Source organism: Eucyclogobius newberryi, unplaced genomic scaffold, assembly GCF_026437365.1.
Source record: "Eucyclogobius newberryi isolate DKJ021-1_F unplaced genomic scaffold, fEucNew1.0.hap1 SCAF_13, whole genome shotgun sequence".
In the NCBI taxonomy this organism is placed as follows: Eukaryota; Metazoa; Chordata; class Actinopteri; order Gobiiformes; family Gobiidae; genus Eucyclogobius; species Eucyclogobius newberryi.
The window spans coordinates 19,093,236-19,121,060 of NW_027315757.1; the positions used below are offsets into that span (position 1 = coordinate 19,093,236).

At 44.6% G+C, this 27,825-nt stretch overlaps 1 protein-coding gene across 1 annotated transcript; it reads left to right on the forward strand.

Moving 5' to 3' along the window:
- The first annotated feature begins 15,248 nt into the window (after positions 1-15,248).
- Positions 15,249-27,300, forward strand: LOC140358781 (uncharacterized). Its single transcript, XM_072443830.1, has 7 exons — positions 15,249-15,254; positions 15,497-15,640; positions 16,065-16,142; positions 18,042-18,472; positions 20,134-25,879; positions 26,316-26,463; positions 26,639-27,300. Exons 1-7 carry the CDS (start codon positions 15,249-15,251, stop codon positions 26,707-26,709), a joined length of 6,624 nt encoding a protein of 2,207 aa, XP_072299931.1. The 3' UTR covers positions 26,710-27,300.
- The last annotated feature ends 525 nt before the right edge of the window (positions 27,301-27,825 follow it).

Sequence of the window (27,825 nt, forward strand, 5' to 3'; positions counted from 1 at the left end):
AGTGAAGCAGAACTTTATCCTTTTGTTCAGGACGATAATAAAACATAAACACAGAAAACAACTGAACAACAACAAGTCATGATCTGTGTGAACTGAGAGTTCAGAGTTCACTTCACCTCTGATGTCACAGAAAATATGAGAATTCATGTTTAATCTCCATCCTCTGCTCCCCCTCTTCTTCCTCTGCTCCCCTCTCCTTCCTCTACTCCTCCTCTGCTCCCCTTTTCTCCTCTTCTTCCTCCGCTCCCCCTCTTCTTCCTCTGCTCCCCTCTCCTTCCTCTGCTCCTCCTCTCCTTCCTCTGCTCTTCCTCTCATATGGAGTTGCTGGTGTCTTGCTCGAGGACACAATGTCACCGTGTCAGATCAGCGTGAGCCCGAGGACTAACTGTAGCCGGGTTCTGGACCGGGACCAGGACTGGAACAGGTCTGGAACAGGTCTCGACGGGTTCAGGGCCAAAGGCGACGCTAAAGAAGTGAGAAGTGCTTCAGTTTGAGGCTGAGATTCGATCGACGCGGCAGCAGCAACGTGAGTCCCACTTTATTTATACTTTTATCGTCCAAATAACGTAAAGACAAAGCTTTGTTCTTTTGATTAATTTCAGTAAATGTTTCAGTAAATGACACAATGAGTTTAGGCTTTTCTGCATGTTTTGAATAATCTGTTTAATTGAAATTAAATAGAGCTTTTCCTTCATCCTGTGTTAAAAATGCCGACTATTTTTTTGTCGACGTTATATTTTTGCGACTTAAAGCTGCATAAAAAGTCAGAATAAAACTTGAAATTACAGAAATGTTTTTTGACTAAAAGTATGATATTTTAAGTCAACCAATCCTAAGATAATTAAAGTATTTGTGTTATTTGTCCCAGTGTTTGATCCTGTTGTGTTTAGTCTGCTGCAAGAAGAGGATTATGTTTACTCTGTTATTAGGCCTGAGCGCCACAAGCTGGCGAGAGGCCTATTAATCTCGTAAGGCCGTGCGAAGCACGGCTGCGAAAGTGCGCACGTAGTGCGCACGAAATCGAACGCGAAGCGCTCGCCCACTTCCAAACACTCACTAACGCACTCCTTCACTCATGCACGCCCCGTGCATACTAATTAGTAGTAGGAAAATGGAACATTACCGTTGTAAACGGGCGAAGCCCGTGCAAAAGTGCGCACTAAACGAGCACTTTACATTGAGATGACGACCGCTTCGCGGTCGTCATCCCCATATAAAGCACTCATTTGCGCTAAGTAGCTCACGAATACGTTCCCCATCTCTTGCATGTTCCGTGCATATAAGCATGTAATGCAAAAATTGAACATTATTACTGTATAGAGGGCCAAAAACACAAAGTGGGCGGAGCCCACTCAAAATTAACGAAAGTACCCGTCAGTGACCAGGGACCCACACCATGAGGTAGGAAAGCGCGAGCGCTTTCCGAAAATGTATAGTTTATGATATTTGAAAAATGGGAAACATTGTTTTCGCATCGGAATATTATTCTTTCTTCTTCTTCTTCTCAGGACCAACCCCCCTATTTTTCACCCAGTGAACATTGACGAAAAGTCACAAAAATGTTCACACCTCTAAAAATCGTGCCTCTCTACATTCTGGCTATTTCCCTTTTCTAAAATAAAAAAAATTGGCGCGTGAGCGCCCCCAAATGTACCAAAAATGCATTGAGAGATGGGAAATGACCCAAAAAAAATCTGATCGTAGAATCATGAAATTTGGCGCAGAGGTAGATGGTGACAAGAGAAGTAAAAAATATTATTACGGCAACGCCGTCCGCCCAACCAAATGTCGGCCATATTGCTTCAAAAATGGCTAAACATGACTTCGGAGTTTTTCCAAACGTCGTACTTTTACGAACTCCTCCCAGGGCGTTGGCCCTAAAAAGCTGAAATTTGGTGAAAATGCTACTGAGGAGTGGGACATCAAAAGTTATCCAAATTACATTGATACCTGTCACGGTCTCTGTGCGGCGAAGCCGCAAACTGTAGCTAGAATTTCAGAAATCTCCCATATTTAAAATTTCTGCCGTTTGCGCAGATAAAGTCCGAATTGCGTCAAATTAGAATCAGTTGTTAAACTCTTTACCCTAAACCTACTTGAAGTGAAATAAATTCATTTGGCGCCACAGCGCCCCCTACAGATTTTATATGGAGGTTAAATGTTTAGTTTTGCGAAATTATATGAAATTTGACACACAACTCAATTTTAGCATCCCCATCAAAAAAGTCAATGAGACCCATGTCATAATTGTTATGGCGTTGCCGTAACGATGACCGAAACCTTTCATGTTATTCCAATGGGGAAATCGCCAGAACATGTTTACACTTTAGACTTTCACAAACTCCTCCCAGGGCGTCAGCCCTAATAACCTGAAATTTGGTGAGACTCATCTTCAGGGGTGGACCATCAAAAGTTATCCACATTTTCATTCAAAGAGTCACGGTGTCTGTGCGGCAAAGCCGCACATTTTGCCAAGAATTCAAAATAAAATAATTTTTTGATGGTAAAACAAAGGGGAGAAGATGTGACAGCGTCACAGATTCAGCAGTAGGCGTAATAAAAGGACAATTGGGGCGCGTTAGCGCCCCCTCCTCTTGCGGCGTGGCGGCGGTGTGGCGGCGGCGTGGCGAGGGCCGATCATTGCCGCTTGCGGCTATATTTCTCTTTATTCTCTTTTTACTCTTTACGCTTGAGGACAATTGTTTCTTGCTTTCACCAGAGACAATTATGAACGTTTGCTCTTATATAATTTATTTTTCTCACTGGAAGGCTTTAGTCCTGCTTTAGACCTGCTCTAGACCATCTTTAGTCCTGCTTTAGTTCTGCTTTAGACCTGCTTTAGTCCTGCTTTAGACCTGCTCTAGACCATCTTTAGTCCTGCTTTAGACCTGCTTTAGTCCTGCTTTAGTCCTGCTTTAGTCCTGCTTTAGTCCTGCTTTAGACCTGCTTTAGTCCTGCTTTAGTCCTGCTTTAGTCCTGCTTTAGTCCTGCTTTAGTCCTGCTTTAGACCTGCTTTATTCCTGCTTTAGTCCTGCTTTAGACCTGCTTTAGGCCTGCTTTAGACCTGCTTTAGACCTGCTTTAGTCCTGATTTAGTCCTGCTTTAGTCCTGCTTTAGACCTGCTTTAGTCCTGCTTTAGACCTGCTTTAGTCCTGCTTTAGACCCGCTTTAGACCTGCTTGACTTGCTTTAGACCTGATTTAGTCCTGATTTAGTCCTGCTTTAGACCTGCTTTAGACCTGCTTTAGTCCTGATTTAGTCCTGCTTTAGTCCTGCTTTAGACCTGCTTTAGACTTGCTTTAGACCTGATTTAGTCCTGCTTTAGTCCTGCTTTAGTCCCGCTTTAGTCCCACTTTAGACCTGCTTTAGACCTGATTTAGTCCTGATTTAGTCCTGCTTTAGACCCGCTTTAGACCCGCTTTAAACCCGCTTTAGTCCCGCTTTAGACCCGCTTTAGACCCGCTTTAGACCTGCTTGACTTGCTTTAGACCTGATTTAGTCCTGATTTAGTCCTGCTTTAGACCTGCTTTAGACCTGCTTTAGACTTGCTTTAGACCTGATTTAGTCCTGCTTTAGTCCTGCTTTAGTCCCGCTTTAGTCCTGCTTTAGACTTGCTTTAGACCTGATTTAGTCCTGCTTTAGTCCTGCTTTAGTCCTGCTTTAGTCCTGCTTTAGACCTGCTTTAGACCTGATTTAGTCCTGCTTTAGACCTGCTTTAGACCTGATTTAGTCCTGCTTTAGACCTGCTTTAGACCTTATTTGGTCCTGATTTAGACCTGTTTTAGTCCTGATCCAGTCTTATTTATCAAAAGTATTTTGTTTTATGAATCACTGTTTAAACAAGTTTTTCAGTTTAATTGTTTGAAATAGTGACAGTATTTATTTGTAAATCTACAATGGGTTAGGGTTATCAGTTTGGGCTCTAAAGTCCTTCATTTGCATACATTTTCAACTTTTATTAGATTATAAATGATTGATTTATGTGCGTGTTTGAAAATCAGAGTTTTGGCTCCAACAAAAACCCTGCAGCAGATTCAATTCAACTACATGAAATTTATATTTCTGTTTGCTCGTCCAAAACACATCTGACTTGTCGGATTTTGAACTAAAACCTTTTTTCTCTCTCCAGGGGCGGAGCCATGAGGCCTCAACAAGTCCCAGGACCAGGTCTGGACCTGAACCTGAACCAGATCCTGGATCATACTCTGGACATGAACCAACACAAGTCCACGCTCCAGAACCTCAACTCCAGACTCTCCTCCTACATCCAACAGGTCCAGCTTCAGTCCAGCTTCAGTCCTGCTTTAGTCCTACTTTAGTCCTGCTTTAGTCCTACTTTATAGTCCTACTTTAGTCCTGCTTTAGTCCTACTTTAGACCTGCTTCAGTCCTACTTTAGTCCTGGTTCAGTCCTGCTTTAGTTCTACTTTAGTCCTACTTTAGTCCTGCTTTAGTCCTACTTTAGACCTGCTTTAGTCCTACTTTAGTCCTGCTTTAGTCCTACTTTAGTCCTACTTTAGTCCTGGTTCAGTCCTGCTTTAGTTCTACTTTAGTCCTACTTTAGTCCTGCTTTAGTCCTACTTTAGTCCTACTTTAGTCCTGGTTCAGTCCTGCTTTAGTTCTACTTTAGTCCTGCTTTAGTCCTACTTTAGTCCTACTTTAGACCTGCTTTAGTCCTACTTTAGTCCTACTTTAGTCCTACTTTAGTCCTGGTTCAGTCCTGCTTTAGTTCTACTTTAGCCCTACTTTAGTCCTGCTTTAGTCCTGGTTCAGTCCTGCTTTAGTTCTACTTTAGTCCTACTTTAGTCATGGGACAGTCCTACTTTAGTCCTGGGACAGTCCTGATGGTTTAGTCTTGGATTAGTCTGAGTTAAATCTGGGTTTAAACTAGTACAATAATAGAATAATATATGTCTGACTGTTTTTAAATTAGATCAAGACCAAGTTTTGGTCTCAGGTCCGCGGGTCTGCTCAGTCTAGACCTTGTACCCTATAGACCCTATAGACCCTATAGACCCTATAGACCCTATAGACCCTATAGACCTTATAGACCCTACAGACCCTATAGACCCTATAGACCCTACAGACCCTATAGACCCTATAGACCCTATAGACCCTACAGACCCTATAGACCCTGTAGACCCTATAGACCCTGTAGACCCTACAGACCCTATAGACCCAATAGACTAGGGCTGTGTTCAAAATATCGATACGGCGATATATTGTAACGGACTCTGTATCGATACGCGTATCGATACTGAGTCACAGTATCGATATTTTTTTTATTCAAAAAAATATATATATATATAGCCGCAAGCGGCAATGATCGGCCCTCGCCACGCCGCCGCCACACCGCCGCCACGCCGCAAGAAGAGGGGGCGCTAACGCGCCCCAATTGTCCTTTTATTACGCCTACTGCTGAATCTGTGACGCTGTCACATCTTCTCCCCTTTGTTTTACCATCAAAAAGCTATTTTATTTTGAATTCTTGGCAAAATGTGCGGCTTTGCCGCACAGACACCGTGACTCTTTGAATGAAAATGTGGATAACTTTTGATGGTCCTGAAGATGAGTCTCACCAAATTTCATGTTGATAGGGCTAACGCCCTAAGAGGAGTTTGTGAAAGTCTAAAGTGTAAACATGTTCTGGCGATTTCCCCATTGGAATAACATGAAAGGTTTCGGTCATCGTTACGGCAACGCCATAACAATTATGACATGGGTCTCATTGACTTTTTTGATGGGGATGCCAAAATTGAGTCATTTAACCTCCATATAAAATCTGTAGGGGGCGCTGTGGCGCCAAATGAATTTATTTCACTTCAAGTAGGTTTAGGGCAAAGAGTTTAACAACTGATTCTAATTTGACGCAATTCGGACTTTATCTGCGCAAACGGCAGAAATTTTAAATATGGGAGATTTCTGAAATTCTAGCTACAGTTTGCGGCTTCGCCGCACAGAGACCGTGAGAGGTATCAATGTAATTTGGATAACTTTTGATGTCCCACTCCTCAGTAGCATTTTCACCAAATTTCAGCTTTTTAGGGCCAACGCCCTGGGAGGAGTTCGTAAAAGTACGACGTTTGGAAAAACTCCGAAGTCATGTTTAGCCATTTTTGAAGCAATATGGCCGACATTTGGTTGGGCGGACGGTGTTGCCGTAATAATATTTTTTACTTCTCTTGTCACCATCTACCTCGGCGCCAAATTTCATGATTCTACGATCAGATTTTTTTTGGGTCATTTCCCATCTCTCAATGCATTTTTGGTACATTTGGGGGCGCTGACGCGCCAATTTTTTTTATTTTAGAAAAGGGAAATAGCCAGAATGTAGAGAGGCACGATTTTTAGAGGTGTGAACATTTTTGTGACTTTTCGTCAATGTTCACTGGGTGAAAAATAGGGGGGTTGGTCCCGAGAAGAAGAAAGAAGAAAGAATTAAAGCCGCAAGCGGCATCCAACGGCCCTCGCGGGCCGCCGGCCTTCCGACTCTGCGCTTTCGACTTGATAAAGATGGCGCCCTTATTGTGTTGAATTAAAAAAGAACTTGACAGACGGAGACACATTGGACATGGCCAATCCAGTGCAAATGAACACAAGTGTCAGTCAAATTTGCTGCGCCGCTGCACAGAGACCGTAGCACTTAGAATATAAATATGGATAACTTTTGATGCCCCGCTTGTGTAGATGATATTTCCCAAAGTAAAGCTTGATCGAGCTATTGCCCACGGAGGAGTTTGTTAAAGTGTGAAGCATAAATTTGAACATTTCATAGATTTAGCGTTTTTCCCATTTGTGACAGTATATTTGCAGCTCCACGGCACAGAGACCGTAGCACTTAGAATCAAAATATGACTAACTTTTGATGCTTCCCTTGTGTAGATGATTTCCCCCAAATATGAGCTTGATCGGGCAATCGCCCTAGGCGGAGTTTGTTAAAGTGTGAAGCGTAAAAATGTGGTCATTTTAGAGATTTCGCTGTTTTCCCATTTCTGACATATATTTGCGGGTCCGCCACACAGAGACCGTAGCACTTAGAATAAAAATATGGATAGCTTTTGATGCCCCGCTTGTATAGATGATTTTCCCTAAATATGAGTTTGATCGGACAATCGCCCTAGGAGGAGTTTGTTAAAGTGTGAAGCGTAAAAATGTGGTGATTTGAGGGATTTCGCGATTTTCCCATAAGGATAACATGGGATATTTCTGTCATGGCTACGGTTACGCCGTACAAAATATGACTTTGTCTCTCATACTTTTATGATCAGGATGGCAAATTAGAATTTTGTGCAAAATATCATGTCATTTGGAAAAACTCTATTGTTTATAGGCCACTCTGAAGGCCAAATAGTCAGAATTCTGGGAAACGTTTGAGGCTCCGTCGCACAGAGACCGTAAAAGTTATCCTTAAAATTTGGATAACTTTAGATGCCCCACTTGTCTAGAGGACGTACACCGATTTTGAGGTCGGTGGGCAAAACGCACTAGGAGGAGTTCGTCAAAGTTTGAAACAGAAAAATGTGGATATTCGAGAGATTTAGCGGTTTTCCCATAGGGATAACATGGGAGGTTTATGTCATCGCTACGACTACGCCGTAAAAATTAAGGCATTTGTCTGATTGGCTTTTTTGATCGGGACGCCAAAATAGAATTTTGGGTAAAGTTTAGAAAATTTTGGTAAAACTAATTTTTGACCTTCAATGTTAATTTAAAGGTCAGTCTGTAGGGGACGCTATCGCGCCCATTTCAATTTTGTCATCATAAACTGGTCCAAACTAGAAAGTTGAACAACTGATTCAAATTTGGTCCTAATCGGACTTGTTTTGATCAAATGGGAGCAATTTTTAGATCTGCAATATCCCAAAATAAGTTGTCCAACTTTGCGGCTGCGCCGCACACAGACCGTAAAAGGTATCTCAAAAAATTGGATAACTTTAGATGCCCCACTTGTCCAGAGGACGTCCGCCGATTTTGAAGTCGGTGGGCAAAACGCCCTAGGAGGAGTTTGTCAAAGTTTGACGTGAACAAAATGGCTAACACAGCGTGTTTTCATTTTCAAAGGAAGATGGCGGCCATAGGGTAAGTCTGGGAGCGTGGCCACAATAATATTTTTTTTTGTCCTCACGAGAGGAATGCATGTCCTGAATTTCGTAGCTTTACGCCAAAGTTGACCTCGGGGCGTCTCCCATAGGCGCAATGTATTTTGACTTTTGTCGGTGGCGCTGTCGCGCCATTTTTTTACGAAAAAAAAAATGGCCCCAAAAAAATCGAATTTTTTGCCGATTCTGAATTTTGGGCAAAGTTTGGTGAGTTTTTGAGCATGTTCAGGGGGTCAAATTAGAGTTCAAAGCGATGAAGAACAAGAAAAATTAAAGCCGCAAGCGGCATCCAACGGCCCTCGCGGGCCGCCGGCCTTCCGACTCTGCGCTTTCGACTTGATAAAGATGGCCCCCTTATTGTGTTGAATTAAAAAAGAACTTGACAGACGGCGACACATTGGACATGGCCAATCCAGTGCAAATGAACACAAGTGTCAGTCAAATGTGCTGCTCCGCCGCACAGAGACCGTAACACTTAGAATATAAATATGGATAACTTTTGATGCCCCGCTTGTGTAGATGATATTTCCCAAAGTAAAGCTTGATCGAGCTATTGCCCACGGAGGAGTTTGTTAAAGTGTGAAGCGTAAATGTGAACATTTCAAGGATTTGGCGTTTTTCCCATTTGTGACATATATTTGCGGCTCTACCGCACAGAGACCCTAGTACTTAAAATCAAAATATGGATAACTTTTGATGCCCCGCTTGTGTAGATGATTCTCCCCAAATATGAACTTGATCGGGTATTCGCCCTAGGAGGAGTTTGTTAAAGTGTGAAGTGTAAAAATGTGGTCATTTTAGAGATTTTGCGGTTTCCCCATAGGGATAACATGGGATGTTTCTGTCATCGCTACGGCTACGCTTTACCAAATATGATTTTGGCTCCCATACTTTTTATTTTGGGGATGGCAAATGAGAATTGTGTGCAAAATGTCATGTCATTTGGAAAAACTCTTGTTTATAGGCCACTCTGAAGGCCAAATAGTCCAAATTCTGCGAAAAGTTTGCGGCTCAGCTGCACAGAGACCGTAAATGTTATCGATAAAATTTGAATAACTTTAGATGCCCCACTTGTCTAGAGCAGGTACACTGATTTTGAGATCGGTGGGCCAAACGCACTAGGAGGAGTTCGTTAAAGTGTGAAGCGTAAATGTGAACATTTCAAAGATTTGGCGTTTTCCCATTTGTGACAGTATATTTGCAGCTCCACGGCACAGAGACCGTACCACTTAAAATCAAAATATGACTAACTTTTGATGCCCCGTTTGTGTATATGATTTTCCCCAAATATGAGCTTGATCGGGCAATCGCCCTAGGAGGAGTTTGTTAAAGTGTGAAGCGTAAAAATGTGGTGATTTGAGCGATTCTACAATTTTCCCATAAGGATAACATGGGATGTTTCTGTCAACGCTTCGGTTACGCCGTACAAAATATGACTTTGGCTCTCATACTTTTATGATCAGGATGGCAAATTAGAATTTTGTTCAAAATATCATGTCATTTGGAAAAACTCTATTGTTTATAGGCCACTCTGAAGGCCAAATAGTCAGAATTCTGGGAAACGTTGCCGGCTCCGTCGCACAGAGACCGTAAAAGTTATCCTTAAAATTTTGATAAATTTAGATGCCCCACTTGTCTAGAGGACGTACACCGATTTTGAGGTTCGTGGGCAAAACGCACTAGGAGGAGTTCGTCAAAGTTTGAAACAGAAAAATGTGGATATTCGAGAGATTTAGCGGTTTTCCCATAGGGATAACATGGGAGGTTTATGTCATCGCTACGACTACGCCGTAAAAATTAAGGCATTTGTCTGATTGGCTTTTTTGATCGGGACGCCAAAATAGAATTTTGGGTAAAGTTTAGAACATTTTGGTAAAACTAATTTTTGACCTTCAATGTTAATTTCAAGGTCACTCTTAAGGGGGCGCTATCGCGCCCATTTCAATTTTGTCATCATAAACTGGTCCAAACCGGAAAGTTTAACAACTGATTCAAATTTGGTCCTAATTGGACTCGTTTTGATCAAATGGGAGCAATTTTTAGATCTGCAATATTCCAAAATAAGTTGTCCAACTTTGCGGCTGCGCCTCACACAGACCGTAAAAGGTATCTCAAAAAATTGGATAACTTTAGATGCCCCACTTGTCCAGAGGACGTACGCCGATTTTGAAGTCGGTGGGCAAAACGCCCTAGGAGGAGTTCGTCAAAGTTTGACGTGAACAAAATGGCTAACACAGCGTGTTTTCATTTTCAAAGGAAGATGGCGGCCATAGGGTAAGTCTGAGGGCGTGGTCACAATGATTTTTTTTTTTTGTCCTCACGAGAGGAATGCGTGTCCCGAATTTCGTAGCTTTACGACAAAGTTGACCTCGGGGCGTCTCCCATAGGCGCAATGTATTTTGACTTTTGTCGGTGGCGCTGTCGCGCCATTTTTTGACGAAAAAAAAAATGGCCCTGAAAAAATCTAATTTTTCGCCGATTCTGAATTTTGGGCAAAGCTTGGTGAGTTTTTGAGCATGTTCAGAGGGTCAAATTAGAGCTCAAAAAGCAGAAGAACAAGAAAAATAATAAAAATAAAAATAATAATATTTTTAGCAAAAACAATATAGCCGTTTCCACTATAACAACAAATTATACATCGTTTGAAAGCTCTAAGCCTTCCCGATGCCGCCATGGGGTGGAATCATCATTACGAGCGCTTACGCGCTCGTCACTCCCTATTCCGTCGGGATGCCCCGCCCACTCCCCATAGACTTCCATTGATTTGAGCAGATACAAGCATGGCCCATGCCTGCGGCATGGATTCTCGCGTACGGGACGATGCCAGGAGGGTTTTTGGAGGAATGCAGCGCTTCGCGCTGCTGTTGTCAACAATTAGTGAATGGGCAACGCCCATTCACTAATTGTTGACTATTTCTGCCATAGCAGGAGTAAGTATGCATGATCCATGCCTTCGGCATGGGCTAGTTCACTGTACTTGCCAGGGGCGACGGGGTACCAAACATGCGGGCTGCGCCCGCATGTTTGGTCAGACAGTTGCAACGCTGCCTTCGGCAGCGTTGCGGGAGCAATAGGCCCTCCGCCCTGCTGGGGCTCGGGCCTAATAATATTCCGATGCGAAAACAATGTTTCCCATTTTTCAAATATCATAAACTATGGTGTGGGTCCCTGGTCACTGACGGGTACTTTCGTTAATTTTGAGTGGGCTCCGCCCACTTTGTGTTTTTGGCCCTCTATACAGTAATAATGTTCAATTTTTGCATTACATGCTTATATGCACGGAACATGCAAGAGATGGGGAACGTATTCGTGAGCTACTTAGCGCAAATGAGTGCTTTATATGTAAAGTGCTCGTTTAGTGCGCACTTTTGCACGGGCTTCGCCCGTTTACAACGGTAATGTTCCATTTTCCTACTACTAATTAGTATGCACGGGGCGTGCATGAGTGAAGGAGTGCGTTAGTGAGTGTTTGGAAGTGGGCGAGCGCTTCGCGCTCGATTTCGTGCGCACTACGTGCGCACTTTCGCAGCCGTGCTTCGCACGGCCTTACGAGATTAATAGGCCTCTCGCCAGCTTGTGGCGCTCGGGCCTAATTAAGATTTTTGTGGCCCGTAGGCTTTAAACGAGGTGAAATAGTACTTTTGATCTGCTGTTTGTGCTGCGCTCCTCTCTCGAGAAGGAGCTGTGGACCTGATCAGAAGCTGATCTGTGCAGAAGATGCTGCTGCAGCTTGTTCAGACCAGGCCAATTGTTTGGCAAGAAACATGTAATACTTTACTAGAATGTGTTCCTTATATTTCTATTTGGATCAGTTGCTTGGATGTATGAAGTTATTAGAGCAGAATGGATTTATAACTAAGTGCTTTGTGGATAAACATGAAATTTCATACATTTTCTTATTCAGAGTAAAAACATTACCCATTTGATACATTTTTAAGACCCTTTTTTCAAAAATGTATCGGGATACATATCGTAATGAGGGAATTGTATTGGAATATACAAGTATCGGGATACGTATCATATCGTGACCCCTGTATCGAGATACATATCGTATCGCAAGGGTCTTGGCAATACCCAGCCCTACTATAGACCCTATAGACCCTACAGACCCTATAGACCCTATAGACCCTATAGACCCTGTAGACCCTATAGACCCTATAGACCCTACAGACCCTATAGACCCTTCAGACCCTGTAGACCCTACAGACCCTGTAGACCCTATAGACCCTATAGACCCTATAGACCCTACAGACCCTATAGATCCTGTAGACCCTATAGACCCTGTAGACCCTATAGACCCTATAGACCCTGTAGACCCTATAGACCCTTCAGACCCTGTAGACCCTACAGACCCTATAGACCCTATAGACCCTACAGACCCTATAGACCCTGTAGACCCTATAGACCCTGTAGACCCTGTAGACCCTATAGACCCTACAGACCCTATAGATCCTGTAGACCCTATAGACCCTGTAGACCCTATAGACCCTATAGACCCTGTAGACCCTATAGACCCTTCAGACCCTGTAGACCCTACAGACCCTATAGACCCTACAGACCCTATAGACCCTGTAGACCCTATAGACCCTGTAGACCCTGTAGACCCTATAGACCCTGTAGACCCTGTAGACCCTGTAGACCCTATAGACCCTACAGACCCTATAGACCCTATAGACCCTACAGACCCTACAGACCCTACAGACCCTATAGACCCTACAGACCCTACAGACCCTATAGACCCTATAGACCCTACAGACCCTATAGACCCTACAGACCCCGTAGACCCTATAGACCCTACAGACCCTATAGACCCTACAGACCCTATAGACCCTGTAGACCCTATAGACCCTACAGACCCCGTAGACCCTATAGACCCTACAGACCCTATAGACCCTACAGACCCTATAGACCCTACAGACCCCGTAGACCCTATAGACCCTACAGACCCTATAGACCCTACAGACCCTATAGACCCTGTAGACCCTATAGACCCTACAGACCCCGTAGACCCTATAGACCCTACAGACCCTGTAGACCCTATAGACCCTACAGACCCCGTAGACCCTACAGACCCTATAGACCCTATAGACCCTACAGACCCTATAGACCCTGTAGACCCTATAGACCCTATAGACCCTGTAGATCCTACAGACCCTGTAGACCCTGTAGACCCTATAGACCCTGTAGACCCTGTAGACCCTATAGACCCTATAGACCCTGTAGACCCTACAGACCCTATAGACCCTATAGACCCTGTAGACCCTACAGACCCTACAGACCCTGTAGACCCTGTAGACCCTATAGACCCTATAGACCCTATAGACCCTATAGACCCTACAGACCCTGTAGACCCTGTAGACCCTATAGACCCTGTAGACCCTGTAGACCCTATAGACCCTGTAGACCCTACAGACCCTGTAGACCCTATAGACCCTGTAGACCCTGTAGACCCTATAGACCCTGTAGACCCTACAGACCCTATAGACCCTGTAGACCCTACAGACCCTATAGACCCTATAGACCCTGTAGACCCTGTAGACCCTATAGACCCTATAGACCCTGTAAACTCTATAAACCCTGTAAACTCTTTTAATCAGGTTAAATGATGAGTATAGAGTAGAGCATCATTTACAGTTGAAACTTGGATGCCTCGGACCATTGGACTCGAGTCTGTTGCTAAGCAGCCAAAGGAGCAACAAACGACTCAAATGTGGTTTATTATGTTTACAATAATTGAGGGGAGGAGCTTCAGACCCGCTCTTCTGGTCTCTTCTGTTCAGACCTGATATAGTCCTGGTTTAGTTCTTGCATCTCCTTCAGGTCTGGCATCTGGAGCTGTCCAATCAAGCGCTGGAGCAGCAGATTGAGGCGGAGCTTCAGCGGAAGTCACCTGGAGACCTGAAACACCTGAAATCTGACCTGAAGACGACCTCCGACCTGCAGGACCAGGTACAGACTAGACCAGGACCAGGACCAGGACCAGAGACGGACCAAACCAGGACCAGAGTCAGACCAAACTAGGACCAGAGACAGACCAAACTTGGACCAGGACCAGAGACGGACCAAACCTGGACCAGGACCAGAGACAGACCAAACCAGGACCAGGACCAAGACCAGGACCAGAGACAGACCAAACCAGGACCAGGACCAGAGTCAGACCAAACCAGGACCAGAGTCAGACCAATCCAGGACCAGGACCAGGATCAAGACCAGAGTCAGACCAAATCAGGACCAGGACCAGGACCAAGACCAGGACCAGAGACAGACCAAACCAGGATCAAGACCAGAGTCAGACCAAACCAGGACCAGGACCAAAGACAGACCAAACCAAGACCAGGACCAGGATCAAGACCAAAGTCAGACCAAACCAGGACCAGGACCAGGACCAGGACCAGAGTCAGACCAAACCAGGACCAGAGTCAGACCAAACCAGGACCAGGACCAGAGACAGACCAGGACCAGGAACAGGACCAAGACCAGGACCAGAACCAGGACCAGGACCAGGACCAAACGCAGCAGCAGCAGTTGTGGTGGTACATTTGTGTCCTCGTCCTCAGATCGGGGTCTGTATTCGAGACTGTGCGCAGCTGAAGCTTCAGAGTCTGGGAGCAGAACTCTCTGTGTGCGACCTCAAGTCCAGGTTTGATTTCCTTTATTCATGTTTATTATTCACATGAATAAACACAACAATAGCCTTCTCCACAGATCTGACATGTTCCTTTAAAACTAACACATTCTTAACCTTTAACACTTTTAGAACTTCCCAATCTGTGTTTTCTATTCACTATATATTTGAGTATAAAACTTTCCCATGATGCTCTGCTCAGGTGTGAGGAGGTGGGGGCGGAGCGACAGCATATGGAGGCAGATCTTAGGGACCTGCAGCTGCTGTGGGCGGAGCTACAGGACCATCACCTAACCGACCTGAACCAGGAAGTGTTTGAAAAAGAGGCGGAGCTCCAGTGTATGCAGAATCAGCACCAACAGGTGAAGAAGAAGAGTCCCGCCCGCTTTTGTTTCTGTTGTTTTATGTTCGAAGAAGAAGAAGAAGAAGAAGAAGAAGAAGAAGAAGAAGAAGAAGAAGAAGTGTTACAGTTCTGCAGAAGAAGAAAGTGAACTCCTCCCTAAAGAACGAGGCTTTAGCTTTGATTATGAAAGTCAGAAAAAAATCAGATTTATTTATTTTAGTACGTTGTCTTTCAATAAAACTTATGTATGTGTCTGTATGTATGTATGTGTGTGTATGTATGTATGTATGTATGTATGTGTGTATGTGTGTATGTATGTGTATATGTGTGTTTGTGTGTATTTGTGTATGTGTGTGTGTGTTTGTTTGTTTGTTTGTTTGTTTGTTTGTTTGTTTGTTTGTTTGTTTGTCTGATTGCTGTGTCTGTCTCAGGATGTGCGCTCCCTTGTGGCTCAAAGGGCTCAGATCTCGGTTCAGGTCCAGAATCGAACCCCAGATGTGGATTTAACCCTTCAGCTGCAGAACGTGAGCTGGAGCGACGTGACTCTGCCTGAGCTGAACTGGAGTCTGCAGCAGGTGAGAGGCTCTACTCCCCCTGAACACACGCCTCTGAGCAACGCACTTCAATCTGTGCCTCTGAGCAACGCACTTCAGTCTGTGCCTCTGAGCAACGCACTTCAATCTGTGCCTCTGAGCAACGCACTTCAATCTGTGCCTCTGAGCAACGCACTTCAGTCTGTGCCTCTGAGCAACGCACTTCAATCTGTGCCTCTGAGCAACGCACTTCAGTCTGTGCCTCTGAGCAACGCACTTCAGTCTGTGCCTCTGAACAACGCACTTCAGTCTGTGCCTCTGAGCAACGCACTTCAGTCTGTGCCTCTGAGCAACGCACTTCAGTCTGTGCCTCTGAGCAACGCACTTCAGTCTGTGCCTCTGAGCAACGCACTTCAGTCTGTTACAATGATGTTTCAGTCACATATGTAATACCTTTTGTGTCCAGGAGAAGGCGTGTGTTCCTGAGGAGCTTCTGCAGCTGAAAGAATCTCTGCAGAAAGAACTGGACCTGCTCCAGCAACAAGTCAGTCCTGGTTTAGTCCTGGTTTAGTCCTGGTTTAGTCCTGGTTTAGACCTGGTTTAGACCTGGTTTAGTCCTGGTTTAGTCCTGGTTTAGACTTGGTTTAGACCTGATTTAGACCTGGTTTAGTCCTGGTTTAGACTTGGTTTAGTCCTTGTTTAGACCTGGATTAGATGGTTTAGTCCTGGTTTAGTCCTGGTTTAGACTTGGTTTAGTCCTGGTTTAGTCCTGGTTTAGACTTGGTTTAGATCTGGTTTAGTCCTGGTTTAGATCTGGTTTAGACCTGGTTTAGTCCTGGTTTAGTCCTTGTTTAGACCTGGATTAGATGGTTTAGTCCTGGTTTAGTTCTGGTTTAGACTTCGTTTAGTCCTGGTTTAGTCCTGGTTTAGACTTGGTTTAGATCTGGTTTAGTCCTGGTTTAGATCTGGTTTAGACCTGGTTTAGTCCTGGTTTAGTCCTGGTTTAGTCCTGGTTTAGACCTGGTTTAGACCTGGTTTAGTCCTGGTTTAGACCTGGTTTAGATCTGGTTTAGTCCTGGTTTAGATCTGGTTTAGACCTGGTTTGGTCTTGGTTTAGTCCTGGTTTAGACCTGGTTTAGACCTGGTTTAGACCTGGTTTAGACCTGGTTTGGATCTGGTTTGGACCTGGTTTAGTCCTGGTTTAGACCTGGTTTAGTCCTGGTTTAGTCCTGGTTTAGTCCTGGTTTAGACCTGGTTTAGTCCTGGTTTAGATCTGGTTTAGACCTGGTTTAGACCTGGTTTAGTCCTGGTTTAGTCCTGGTTTAGATCTGGTTTAGACCTGGTTTAGTCCTGGTTTAGACTTGGTTTAGATCTGGTTTAGTCCTGGTTTAGATCTGGTTTAGTCCTGGTTTAGACCTGGTTTAGTCCTGGTTTAGTCCTGGTTTAGTCCTGGTTTAGACCTGGTTTAGACCTGGTTTAGACCTGGTTTAGACCTGGTTCAGACCTGGTTTAGACCTGGTTTAGATCTGGTTTAGACCTGGTTTAGACCTGGAGTTTATTCTCAGAAAGAGAAAGTGATGGTTTTTAGGTTCGGATCATCAAAGTTCTGTTTTACATCTGAAGTCAGACTTTACTCACCTTGAACTGTTTTTTTTACAGACTTTAAGCGAGTATTTATCGGGAAACAATTGACAGTAGATTCCAAGAGGAAAGTCTGTAATGTTAGGATAAGTTTCCTCTAGTTCTCTTTGTCCTGTTTGCTCCTAAACCGTGCCTCAGTCTTAAGTCTCTGGTCTGGTTTGGATGCAAAGTGGACCCTGAGAGGTTCTAGCTCCTGAAGCTGGTTCTTCTGAGCTCCAGGTGGACTTTAGCTCAGGAGGAGCTCCACAGCCAGATGATTGGACCAGAGAGAACGCAGACTCAGACCAAAGCAAGACGGCAGAAAGAAGGAAAAGAAAAACATAATTTCTCTTCAAACTCTGACATGATCCTGTGATGAAGCGCCGTATTTCCACTGATGCTAACTTGTATGTTGAGCCTTAGCAACACAAAACTAGCAAAGCACGTTAGCAACAGCTGTTTCCTGTTTATCGACGCACGGCACTCGCTTTGTCAAGAGCCATGATATGATATTTCCAGGTCATAATGTGTCTGACATGATCCAAAGTCAAAGCATGACATAAAGACAGGTTCAAACTCAGAGGCTTTGCAGAGAAGTCAAAGAAATGAGGCAAAACTGTTCCTGTTCATGCTAGCTTTAGCCATGCCCCTCACACACAAACTTGGAAGGACCAAAGATGTAATTGTGAATGTCTCAGATTGGCCACTGGATTAAAAAGGGAGGATTTATATTAGATTCTTGAAGAAAACATGAGTTATGTTTAAACACAGAGCTCATAAACCTGATCCAGACAACAGATGACTCTTTGTGTTTTCTTCTCAGTCCTGCACCCTGGAGTCGTCAGCGCTCGACCACATGGGGGCGCTGGAGCAGTTTCTGTCTATGGCTCAGCTCAGAGCGACTTGTCTCTGTGACGAGCTGGAGATGACGCTCGACACTTCAGAAGAACAAAGCGCTCGAACAGAAAACCTGCAGAGAAACGTCACCGAGCTGAGAGACGAGCTACAGCGCTACCAAGACCTGCTGCAGAGGGCCAATCAGAGCCAAGACCTGCTGCAGAGGGCCAATCAGAGCCAAGACCTGCTGCAGAGGGCCAATCAGAGCCAAGACCTGCTGCAGAGGGCCAATCAGAGCCAAGACCTGCTGCTGAGGGCCAATCAGAGCAAAGATGTGCTGCTGAGGGCCAATCAGAGCCAAGACCTGCTGCTGAGGGCCAATCAGAGCAAAGATGTGCTGCTGAGGGCCAATCACAGGTGAGACTAGAACAGTCACATTTATTACATAATTTGCCACAATTTGCGATGCAAAGATATTGGTAAGACAAGTTTATTTGTTGCATAATTCGTACACAAGACACAAAATCCTTCAAACGACAGGAAAAAAATACATTAAAATCACAAAGACATGTCAGAAATCACAAAACCTTCATTTCTACTCATTCAATTTAACAGTTTTGTTGACATGAGTCAAACCTCCACCAGGGGCCCCAAGGAGAGATGAGGCCCCAAACCTCACAATACAAATCAGTAGATACGAAATATGTTATTAGAAACTAATAATTTAAAAATATCCTGGTTCACGCAGGTCCAGAGCATCACAAACATGCTCAGTGGGTCACACGCTCAGTGGGTCACACGCTCAGTGGGTCACACGCTCAGTGGGTCACACGCTCAGTGGGTCACTCGCTCAGTGGGTCACACGCTCAGTGGGTCACTCGCTCAGTGGGTCACACGCTCAGTGGGTCACACGCTCAGTGGGTCACTCGCTCAGTGGGTCACTCGCTCAGTGGGTCACACGCTCAGTGGGTCACACGTGCGGTGAGCGGCACATGGTGCATCCTTAATAATATTTGCCAATAACTTGCATCTCTGGACTTTCCACTATGAATTTTGAAATTTGAAACTTGGCACAAACCTGCGAGTGACTTTTTTGGAGGGAGATTTCAAGCCTTTGGTGGCATCCTTAATAAAACCCCTCAGAACGTTTCTAAAGCAGAAGACAAACCCTTAAACCTCCTACATTCAGATTCCTGTGACGACTCGAATCACTTCATTTTCAAAGCGTTTCAGGTCTGAACAGGACTTACACCTGCCTCCAGTTCAGATTTGGCTCAAACTGTCGGAATCATTTTGTTTTTCAGCTCAAATCATTTCTCACAGACGAGAACCGCAGGCAAAAGCTGTAAACCCAGCCGTGTTTTCATTAAGGCAGCTTTTCTCTTTAAATCACGGTGTTTTTCAGACTTCCTATAAGTGATCTGTTCTTCTGTATCTACCTCTGTATCTACCTGCGTTGCACCAATGAAATTTCCCCATGTGGGACAATAAAGGATTATCTTATCTTATCTTATCATTTCTCCTTCTGTTTCGCCCACTTTTCCCACAAACAAATAATGTTGATCAAATGTATTTTAACTATTCACCAATTCATTAAATACATCCTGTTTTAATTATTTACTTCAGCTTTTACAAATTAATCTCAAATGCTTTTATTGATATTCATAAAATCTGTTTCTCCAAATAAAAAATCTGAAACACTCTTTAGGTAAAGAGAACTGGGATTTTTGTTTGGACCTGCTTTAGTCCTGCTTTAGTCCTGCTTTAGTCCTGCTTTAGTCCTGCTTTAGACCTGCTTTAGACCTGCTTTAGTCCTGCTTTAGACCTGCTTTAGTCCTGCTTTAGTCCTGCTTTAGTCCTGCTTTAGTCCTGCTTTAGACCTGCTTTAGTCCTGCTTTAGACCTGCTTTAGTCCTGCTTTAGTCCTGCTTTAGTCCTGCTTTAGTCCTGCTTTAGTCCTGCTTTAGACCTGCTTTAGTCCTGGTTTAGACCTGCTTTAGACCTGCTTTAGTCCTGCTTTAGTCCTGCTTTAGACCTGGTTAGACCTGTTTCTAAAAGTGAGTATGTTTTGCTCCACAGAGTCCTCAGTCCTGGGCCGCTGAAAGCCTCCTGTGTTCACTCAAAGTGGGCCACTCCTCTGGCCCATTCTCCACCTACCAAAGGCTCAAAGGTGGTCCGGGCCGGGCAGTCGGTCCAGAGAAAGACCGGGTTTGAACCAAGTCTGAACCACAACTCGACAGCGGCTTCCAAACGCCACACGACTGAGGCTAAAATCACGTCTGAGGCTAAAAACACAACTGAGGCTAAAGCTAAAATCACGTCTGAGGCTAAAAACACGTCTGAGGCTAAAGCTAAAATCACGTCTGAGGCTAAAAACACGTCTGAGGCTAAAGCTAAAATCACGTCTGAGGCTAAAGCTAAAATCACGTCTGAGACTAAAGCGAAAATCACGTCTGAAGCTAAAAACACGTCAGAGACTAAAATCACGTCTGAAGCTAAAAAGGCGACTGAGGCTAAAAACACGACTGAGACTAAAGCTAAAATCACGTCTGAGGCTAAAATCACATCTGAGACTAAAGCTAAAATCACGTCTGAGGCTAAAATCACATCTGAGACTAAAGCTAAAATCACGTCTGAGGCTAAAATCACATCTGAGACTAAAGCTAAAATCACGTCTGAAGCTAAAATCACGCCTGAGGCTAAAATCACGTCTGAGACTAAAGCTAAAATCACGCCTGAGGCTAAAATCATGTCTGAGATTAAAGCTAAAATCACGCCTGAGGCTAAAGCTAAAATCACGTCTGAAGCTAAAATCACGTCTGAGACTAAAGCTGAAATCACGTCTGAAGCTAAAATCACGTCTGAGACTAAAGCTAAAATCACGTCTGAAGCTAAAATCACGTCTGAGGCTAAAGCTAAAATAACGTCTGAAGCTAAAATCACGTCTGAGACTAAAGCTAAAATCACGTCTGAAGCTAAAATCACGTCTGAGACTAAAGCTAAAATCACGTCTGAAGCTAAAATCACGTCTGAGGCTAAAGCTAAAAACACGACTGATACTAAAAACACGACTGAGGCTAAAGCTAAAATCACGTCTGAAGCTAAAAACACGACTGATACTAAAAACACGACTGAGGCTAAAGCTAAAACCACGTCTGAGGCTAAAAACACGACTGCACCGAGACCAGAGACGAACGTGAACCTTTTACGCGCTGAAACTCCAGGAAAAACCAGTGTGAGCCTCAGTAAAGCCTCCGTTCAAGTCCTGGAATCTAAAACGACTCGTTCAGAAGGAAGTTTAGACTCAAACAAAAGCCAAGAGGAGTTTCCAAATGCTAACGACCAGAAGGCAAAACCAGACCTTTCCTTCGCTGCAAAATCTGCCTCAGAAACTAAACGGACAGCGTCAACGGCTGTTCAGGATCAGAATTCAAAAACTTCACGAGTCGGAATTGAAGCAGAATCGACATCCAAAACAGTGAGTTCAGAAGACTCAGCGACAAAGACAAACAAAGATGCGGCGAATGTTTCTGGCGTTTTTGGCGCAGATGGAACACGACGAGATGCAAAAACAAAAGCCGAAGAAGTAGAAACGTGTCTGAAAGTTAAAGAAGTAGAAGCAGAAGTTTGCGTCCGAAATGGTGAACCCGTTAAAGATCTTGGAATCGAATCAGGAGACAAAATGGAGAGAAGAAGGATTTTAAACGCAGAGACTTTGAAAGGGGAAAATCTGAAAATGGAAAATAGGCTCCAAATCAAAGTTCACGAAGATGAGAAAGTTTCCAGTGAAAATCGAAAGACCAAAGAAGAGAAAGAATCCGCAAATATCACACATTTTGACATAAACCATCATCAAATTTCAAAATCAGTTGCTGTTGAAGACCAAACATCTCGAAATGAACAAGACGCAATAAAAAAATTGCCAAAAACAGATGTAACTCTGACAAATAAGTCACAGATTCAAGCAAAAACGACAACGCAAGACAAGGATGAAGAAACGGTCTTGGAAGAAAAAAGACCGCAACTTTGTCAGGATCTGGACTCACAAAAAGATATCTTAAATTCAGAAGAAAACATTGAAATTTCGCAAAAACAAGCTGTGGCTGGATTTGAAGAAGAATCCGCAAGTTTGACGATCGGGCAAAATCGAAGCCCAGAAAATGCTAAACTTGAAGTTGAAAATGCGTCAGAAACGTCTCCAAAATGGATCAATGTCGATTCCCAGACAACACGCGGCAAAAACAATGTTGTAGTTGTGAAAATAATGGAAGAAACACGAGAAAGCATGAGAAAAACTAATGTCAAGCCGCTGGAAGCTCTTGCTAAAGATGCGATTGTTTCAAATTCTGAAAATTGTGACCAAAACGTCTCTGAAAATGAGAAAACTGTTGGAGAAACGACTTCAAACTCAGCCACCGTCGATATCGCAAAGAAACGCCGCGAAAGCAACATCGTTATTGTGAAAATAATCGAAGAAATCCAAGAGTCATTGAGCAAAACGAATGCAAACCACGATGACAACTTTGATAACGTAGACAAGGTTTTTTTAACTTCAGAAAACTGTGATCAAAGCGCATCGAAACGCCAGGACAGAAGGGTAGAATTATCGGGAAGTTTTGTAGATTCCTTTGCCCAAGATGAGAAATGCGGAGGAGAAAATGCAACAGTTCGGAATATTGAACACGAAATTGTCGCGGAAACTTCTGCAAAGCCAGTAAATTTAAGTTCTGGAACGTTCAGCTCTGAGACGACCATCGATCCTTTGACCAAAATGAACGCTGAGACACAGGAAGTGGAAAACGTTGAGTTCACTTCAACATCTTGTGACCAAAACGTGAGACAAAACGCCAACGAGTTAAAGCGGCAATTGATCGATGAAGTGAGACAAGATGAGAAAGATTTGAAAACTAAAATTCAGGACAAAGCATCGGAAAATGGCTCTAAATTTGGTCTCAAAACCAACGGTGTCGAATTTATAAAAGTATTTACAGAAAATATTCTGGAGCCAAAATTAGGAGAGCAAATCAAGACCAAAACAAAAACGTCTAAGTCAGAAGGGAGTTTTGACGCTCAGACAGAAGATGAACAGAGTGATAAAGTTCCAGAGAAATTTACTGCAAAAACTGGCCAAAGTTTGACAGCAAATCACGCCGCAATTCTGGCAAAAGTGAGAGAAGATGAAATGCGAAAAGACGCCGCTGTTGAACCAAATATCGCACAAATAAATAAAGATTCCGGTTCAAAAAAGACTTTCAAAGCAGAGGAAGAGATGGAAATTTCACAAAATCACGTCAAGCACGAGCAAGAGGAAACTGTGCCCAAAACCCAAGCTGAAAATCCAGAAATTATGGCACAATTTCAGAACAATGAGACCAAAATCTCAACAGGTCCTGGAGATTACGGGTTACTGTGTTCAGATTTTCCAATTGCTCATTTAGAGATGGAATTCCATCAAAATCCAGAGCTGGAGGAGGAGTTTTTGAGGCTAAACGAAGACGCGTTCTGTCCCCAAGATCTGGAGGGATTTGTCGAAACCGCCAAGCAAAACGAGGCGATTGCGGAGGTGGATTTCGACGAGGATTTGACCGAAGCGAACGTGCGCGTGCGACCCGTGGAGCGCTACGTTTTGAAAGAAAGCCCTTCGTTCAGTGACGGCATCTCTGATTCAGAGGAAACGGGAATGATTTGCGAAAGCTTCGGGACCTTTGGAGACAACGGGGGAGACATCCCGGTCGGATCGAGCGGTGTCGCGGGAAGTTTGCAGGTTTACGGCGCGGAAAGAGTGATTGTGGGAAAGGAGAAAGAGGCCGGGTTTGGAGGATTGTATCGAGCGAAAGTGACTAGAAAGTGCGAAGAACGAGAGACGTTTGAAGAGGTTGTGATTTTAGATGAACAGAATAACGAAGGTGCGTTGAACGATGAGGGAGAAGATAATGTGGAAAAGGTTGAAGAAGCGTTGCCGGACGAGATCTTCAGCGCCAAAGATTTGAAGAACTGGATTCACGAAGGTCCCAAAAGGGTTTTGGTTAAAAGTGTGAACGAAACGTGCAAAGAAGCAGGTTTAGACAATGGGAAAATGAGTGAAAATACGCCAATTGTTGATGGTTTTGCAGATGCGAACGACCGGAAAAGTGGAAATGTTATTGTGGCGTCTTCGGAGCGAGACGTGTCGATGGAAGAGCAACGTGGAAAGGAAAAAAGTGTGTCAGATTCAGAGGAGAGGTTCGAGGCTGAGAAGAAGGTCGAAGGAGGTGTTAAAGTTCCCAAAAGTGACGGAAGTTTGGAGATCCCTGCGAACGTGGGCAGCGAGTGGCAAGTTTACGGCAGGAGCAGCGGGCGAATGAGCACCAGTCCGCCCAAGAACCACGATCAAACGCTTGTCAAGAACCAGAATGCAAGTCCGACAAAAACACAAAGTCCAACAAACCTGGGTCCGGACCTGAGTTCGCCCAGAAGCCGACTCAGCGGTTTAGCCAGAGCTTTGAGCCCGGGACGATTCGAGAGCGGAGCGTGGTTAGTTTACGGGAACAGGGAGAGAACCGGCAGCCGTCGCGCCTCGGAAAGCGACGATCGTGAGTTCGGATCCCCGACGCAGAATCTGTCACCGATGAGTCCGGTTCCCAGAGCCACGAGTCCTGTTCCCATAGCAACGAGTCCTGTACCCAGAGCGATGAGTCCCGCAGATCTGGGCCGGTTTGGGCGAGCAGGGAGCGGAGAGTTTTTAGTGTACGGACAGAACCGGGACAGACTCAGCAGGAGTGTTTCAGACAGTTATTATGGGCCGATGAGTCCTGTTCCCAGAGCAACGAGTCCTGTACCCATAGCGACGAGTCCTGTACCCAGAGCAATGAGTCCTCCAGATCAAGGCCGCTTCGGACAAACGGGGAGTGGAGAGTGGATAGTGTACGGACAGAACCGGGACAGGCTCAGCAGGAGTGACAGTCATTATGGGCAGAGAACAATGAGTCCAACGAGTCCAACAAGTCCAAGGAGTCCTCCAGATCTGGGCCGCTTCGGACAAACAGGAAGCGGAGAATGGTTATTTTACAACAGAGACCGAATAAGCCGCACGGAACGAGACGATTTGGCGTTCGACTCGCGAGCGCGGAGTCCTCTGAGTCCGAGCGAAGCGCAGAACTCTGGGATGTTCTTCCCTGGTTTAAGTCCGGATGGTCCTCAGCTGAACTCGCGGCCGTTCAGCCCGCCGCCGCTGTCGCCCCACGGCAAATTCGGGAAGGCGGACAGCGGCGAGTGGAGGGTTTACGGCAGCAGCTCCGGGCGCGTCAGCCGAAGCATGAGCGGCGAGAGACTGAGCGGCTTCGGCTCGAGACCAATGAGTCCGACGGGTTCTGCCGATCCTGCAGCGGAACATCTGAGGAATCGCTCGCTCAGTCCGGACACGGAACGTGACTGGATGGTTTATCGCAGTCTGAGCCCTAGAAGAGTCGACACGACGGTGAGCGCCGGTTTGGATCTGAGGACGCGCAATCTGAGTCCTCCGAACGTGGGACGCTTCGGGAAGACGGAAGGGAAAGACTGGCTCGTTTACAGGAACGCGAACGAAAAAGAAGGCAAGAACCTGCGTAAACGAGGGTTGAGTCCGCCGCAGGTGCAGAAGACGTCGTTCTTCACGCGGTCGCGGTCGACCGACAAAACTAAAGGGGGAGTGGTCAAGAGAAGCAACAGCGTTGAGAGCGGGGGAAGCGGGTCGGGAAAGCCGAGTCGGATCAGCGTTGCGGGAGGGAGGAGCCTCGTTAGCTCGATCGGGAAGTTTGTGAGCTCGGATTGGAAGCTCGGACGCGGCAAGAGCGACAAAGGAGCAAAGGTAAGAAACACTAACCACCATTTCATCACTTTGAATTATTTTAATCCTGAAAAAACATGTCTCTTTGGATGTGTTTTTCTCATGTTCCAAATTCAAAATGATAAATTCCTAAGCAACAGTGCGTTTCCAAACTCCACAGTCTAAATTCAGAGCATAAAAGGCACCACAAAGAGGCCAATTCTGATCAGTTAGTTTGGTCTTTTCAACATTTCCTGGTCTTTACAGTTGGGATTCACTCACAGGTCGACCGCCCGTGCCTTGGTTTGCTCTTCATTTAAACTTGTCACATTTTAGGGCCTGAAATATGTGCTATGAACATTAACCAGGCAAATCTTTCACTTGGAAACATGTTTTCACGGGTTCAAAAAGTCAAAGTGATCAACAGACCAGTATTTAACATTGAAAATTTGATGAAACAAACGCTCTTCCATAAAAGGACACCGGAAGCTCAGGTGGGCGGGTCATCTGCAGCAGCGACGGACCAATCAAAAGCTTCGGAAGCAGCAGCGGCGCCAAAATGGAACGAATCAGCGTTTGCAAAATGATGTCCAAGTCCAAAGAGAAAGTCCAGAAGAAGAGCTCAGGTAAACCCTTCTGATTTTCATCAACAATACACTTTATTCTTAAATATTCTCTTTCTTGAAGCCTTTTGTCACATATTTACACCTTTATTGGTTTAAAAATGTGTTTACAAAGTCTCAAAGTTCAATAGAAATAATCATTTATTGACAGTTGCAGCTCAAACCGTTTCTCTTTCAGGTTCTTCGTCCGTTCAGCTCTGGTTGTCATCGTCTGACCCCAGCGCTCACCCTGACGACTCTAAGCCCTGATTGGTTGGTTTCTCGAGGCGAGGGCGGTACTTTCTCTGGGTAATCTGAACAAAAGCTGAACATAAATGGCTTCTCAAATGTCTGGACTAGTCGAATGTCAAATGTTTGGAGTGTTATTTCTTTATTTGGAGTAAAAACAACCAATCGTCTCATGTCATTTTTAAGACCATTATTATTCACTAAAATGACCTTAATTGCGCTGCAGTTTTCACATTGGCTCTAAAACTGTTTGAGGACTCAATAACACTTTAAAAGTACATTCCACCCTGCAGCTTCTGTTTGTCTCTTTAACACATTCTTTTTCTTGATTGGATTTTTCTATGTTTCATGTTTTCATGTTTTCATGTCAAGAAAAGCCATAATTCTAACAAACACTTTGACATTTAGTTAAGACTTTTGAAAAGCTGTTTATTTATTTATAATTATTCAGAAAAAATGTAGAAATATTATTTTGTTGTTGTGAAACAGGCAGGTAAGGTGTGGCAGATGTGGCAGATGTGACAGATGTGACATGTTGCAGATGTTACAGATGTGGCAGATGTTACAGATGTTGCAGATGTGGCATATGTGGCATATGTTGCAGATGTTGCAGACGTGACAGATGTGGCATATGTGGCATATGTTACAGATGTGGCATATGTTGCAGATGTGGCAGATGTGGCAGATGTGGCATATGTGGCATATGTTACAGATGTGACAGATGTGGCATATGTTACAGATGTTACAGATGTGGCATATGTTGCAGATGTGGCAGATGCTGCAGATGTGGCGGATGTGGCAGATGTGGCAGATGTGGCAGATGCTGCAGATGTGGCGGATGTGGCAGATGTGACAGATGTGGCATATGTGGCATATGTGGCATATGTGGCATATGTTACAGATGTGACAGATGTGGCATATGTGGCATATGTGGCAGATGTGGCATATGTTACAGATGTGGCATATGTGGCAGATGTGGCAGATGTGGCAGATGTGGCATATGTTACAGATGTGGCATATGTGGCAGATGTGGCATATGCTACAGATGTGACAGATGTTTCAGATGTTGCAGATGTGACAGATGTGGCATATGTTACAGATGTTGCAGATGTGACAGATGTGGCAGATGTGGCATAT

What these genes read in the sequence shown, in the direction of transcription:
- LOC140358781 (XM_072443830.1), top strand. An exon ending in CTGCTGAGGGCCAATCACAG is followed by an intron (nt 18,473 to 20,133) that starts GTGAGACTAGAA and finishes TTTGCTCCACAG; the next exon opens with AGTCCTCAGTCCTGGGCCGC. An exon ending in AGAGCGACAAAGGAGCAAAG is followed by an intron (nt 25,880 to 26,315) that starts GTAAGAAACACT and finishes CTTCCATAAAAG; the next exon opens with GACACCGGAAGCTCAGGTGG.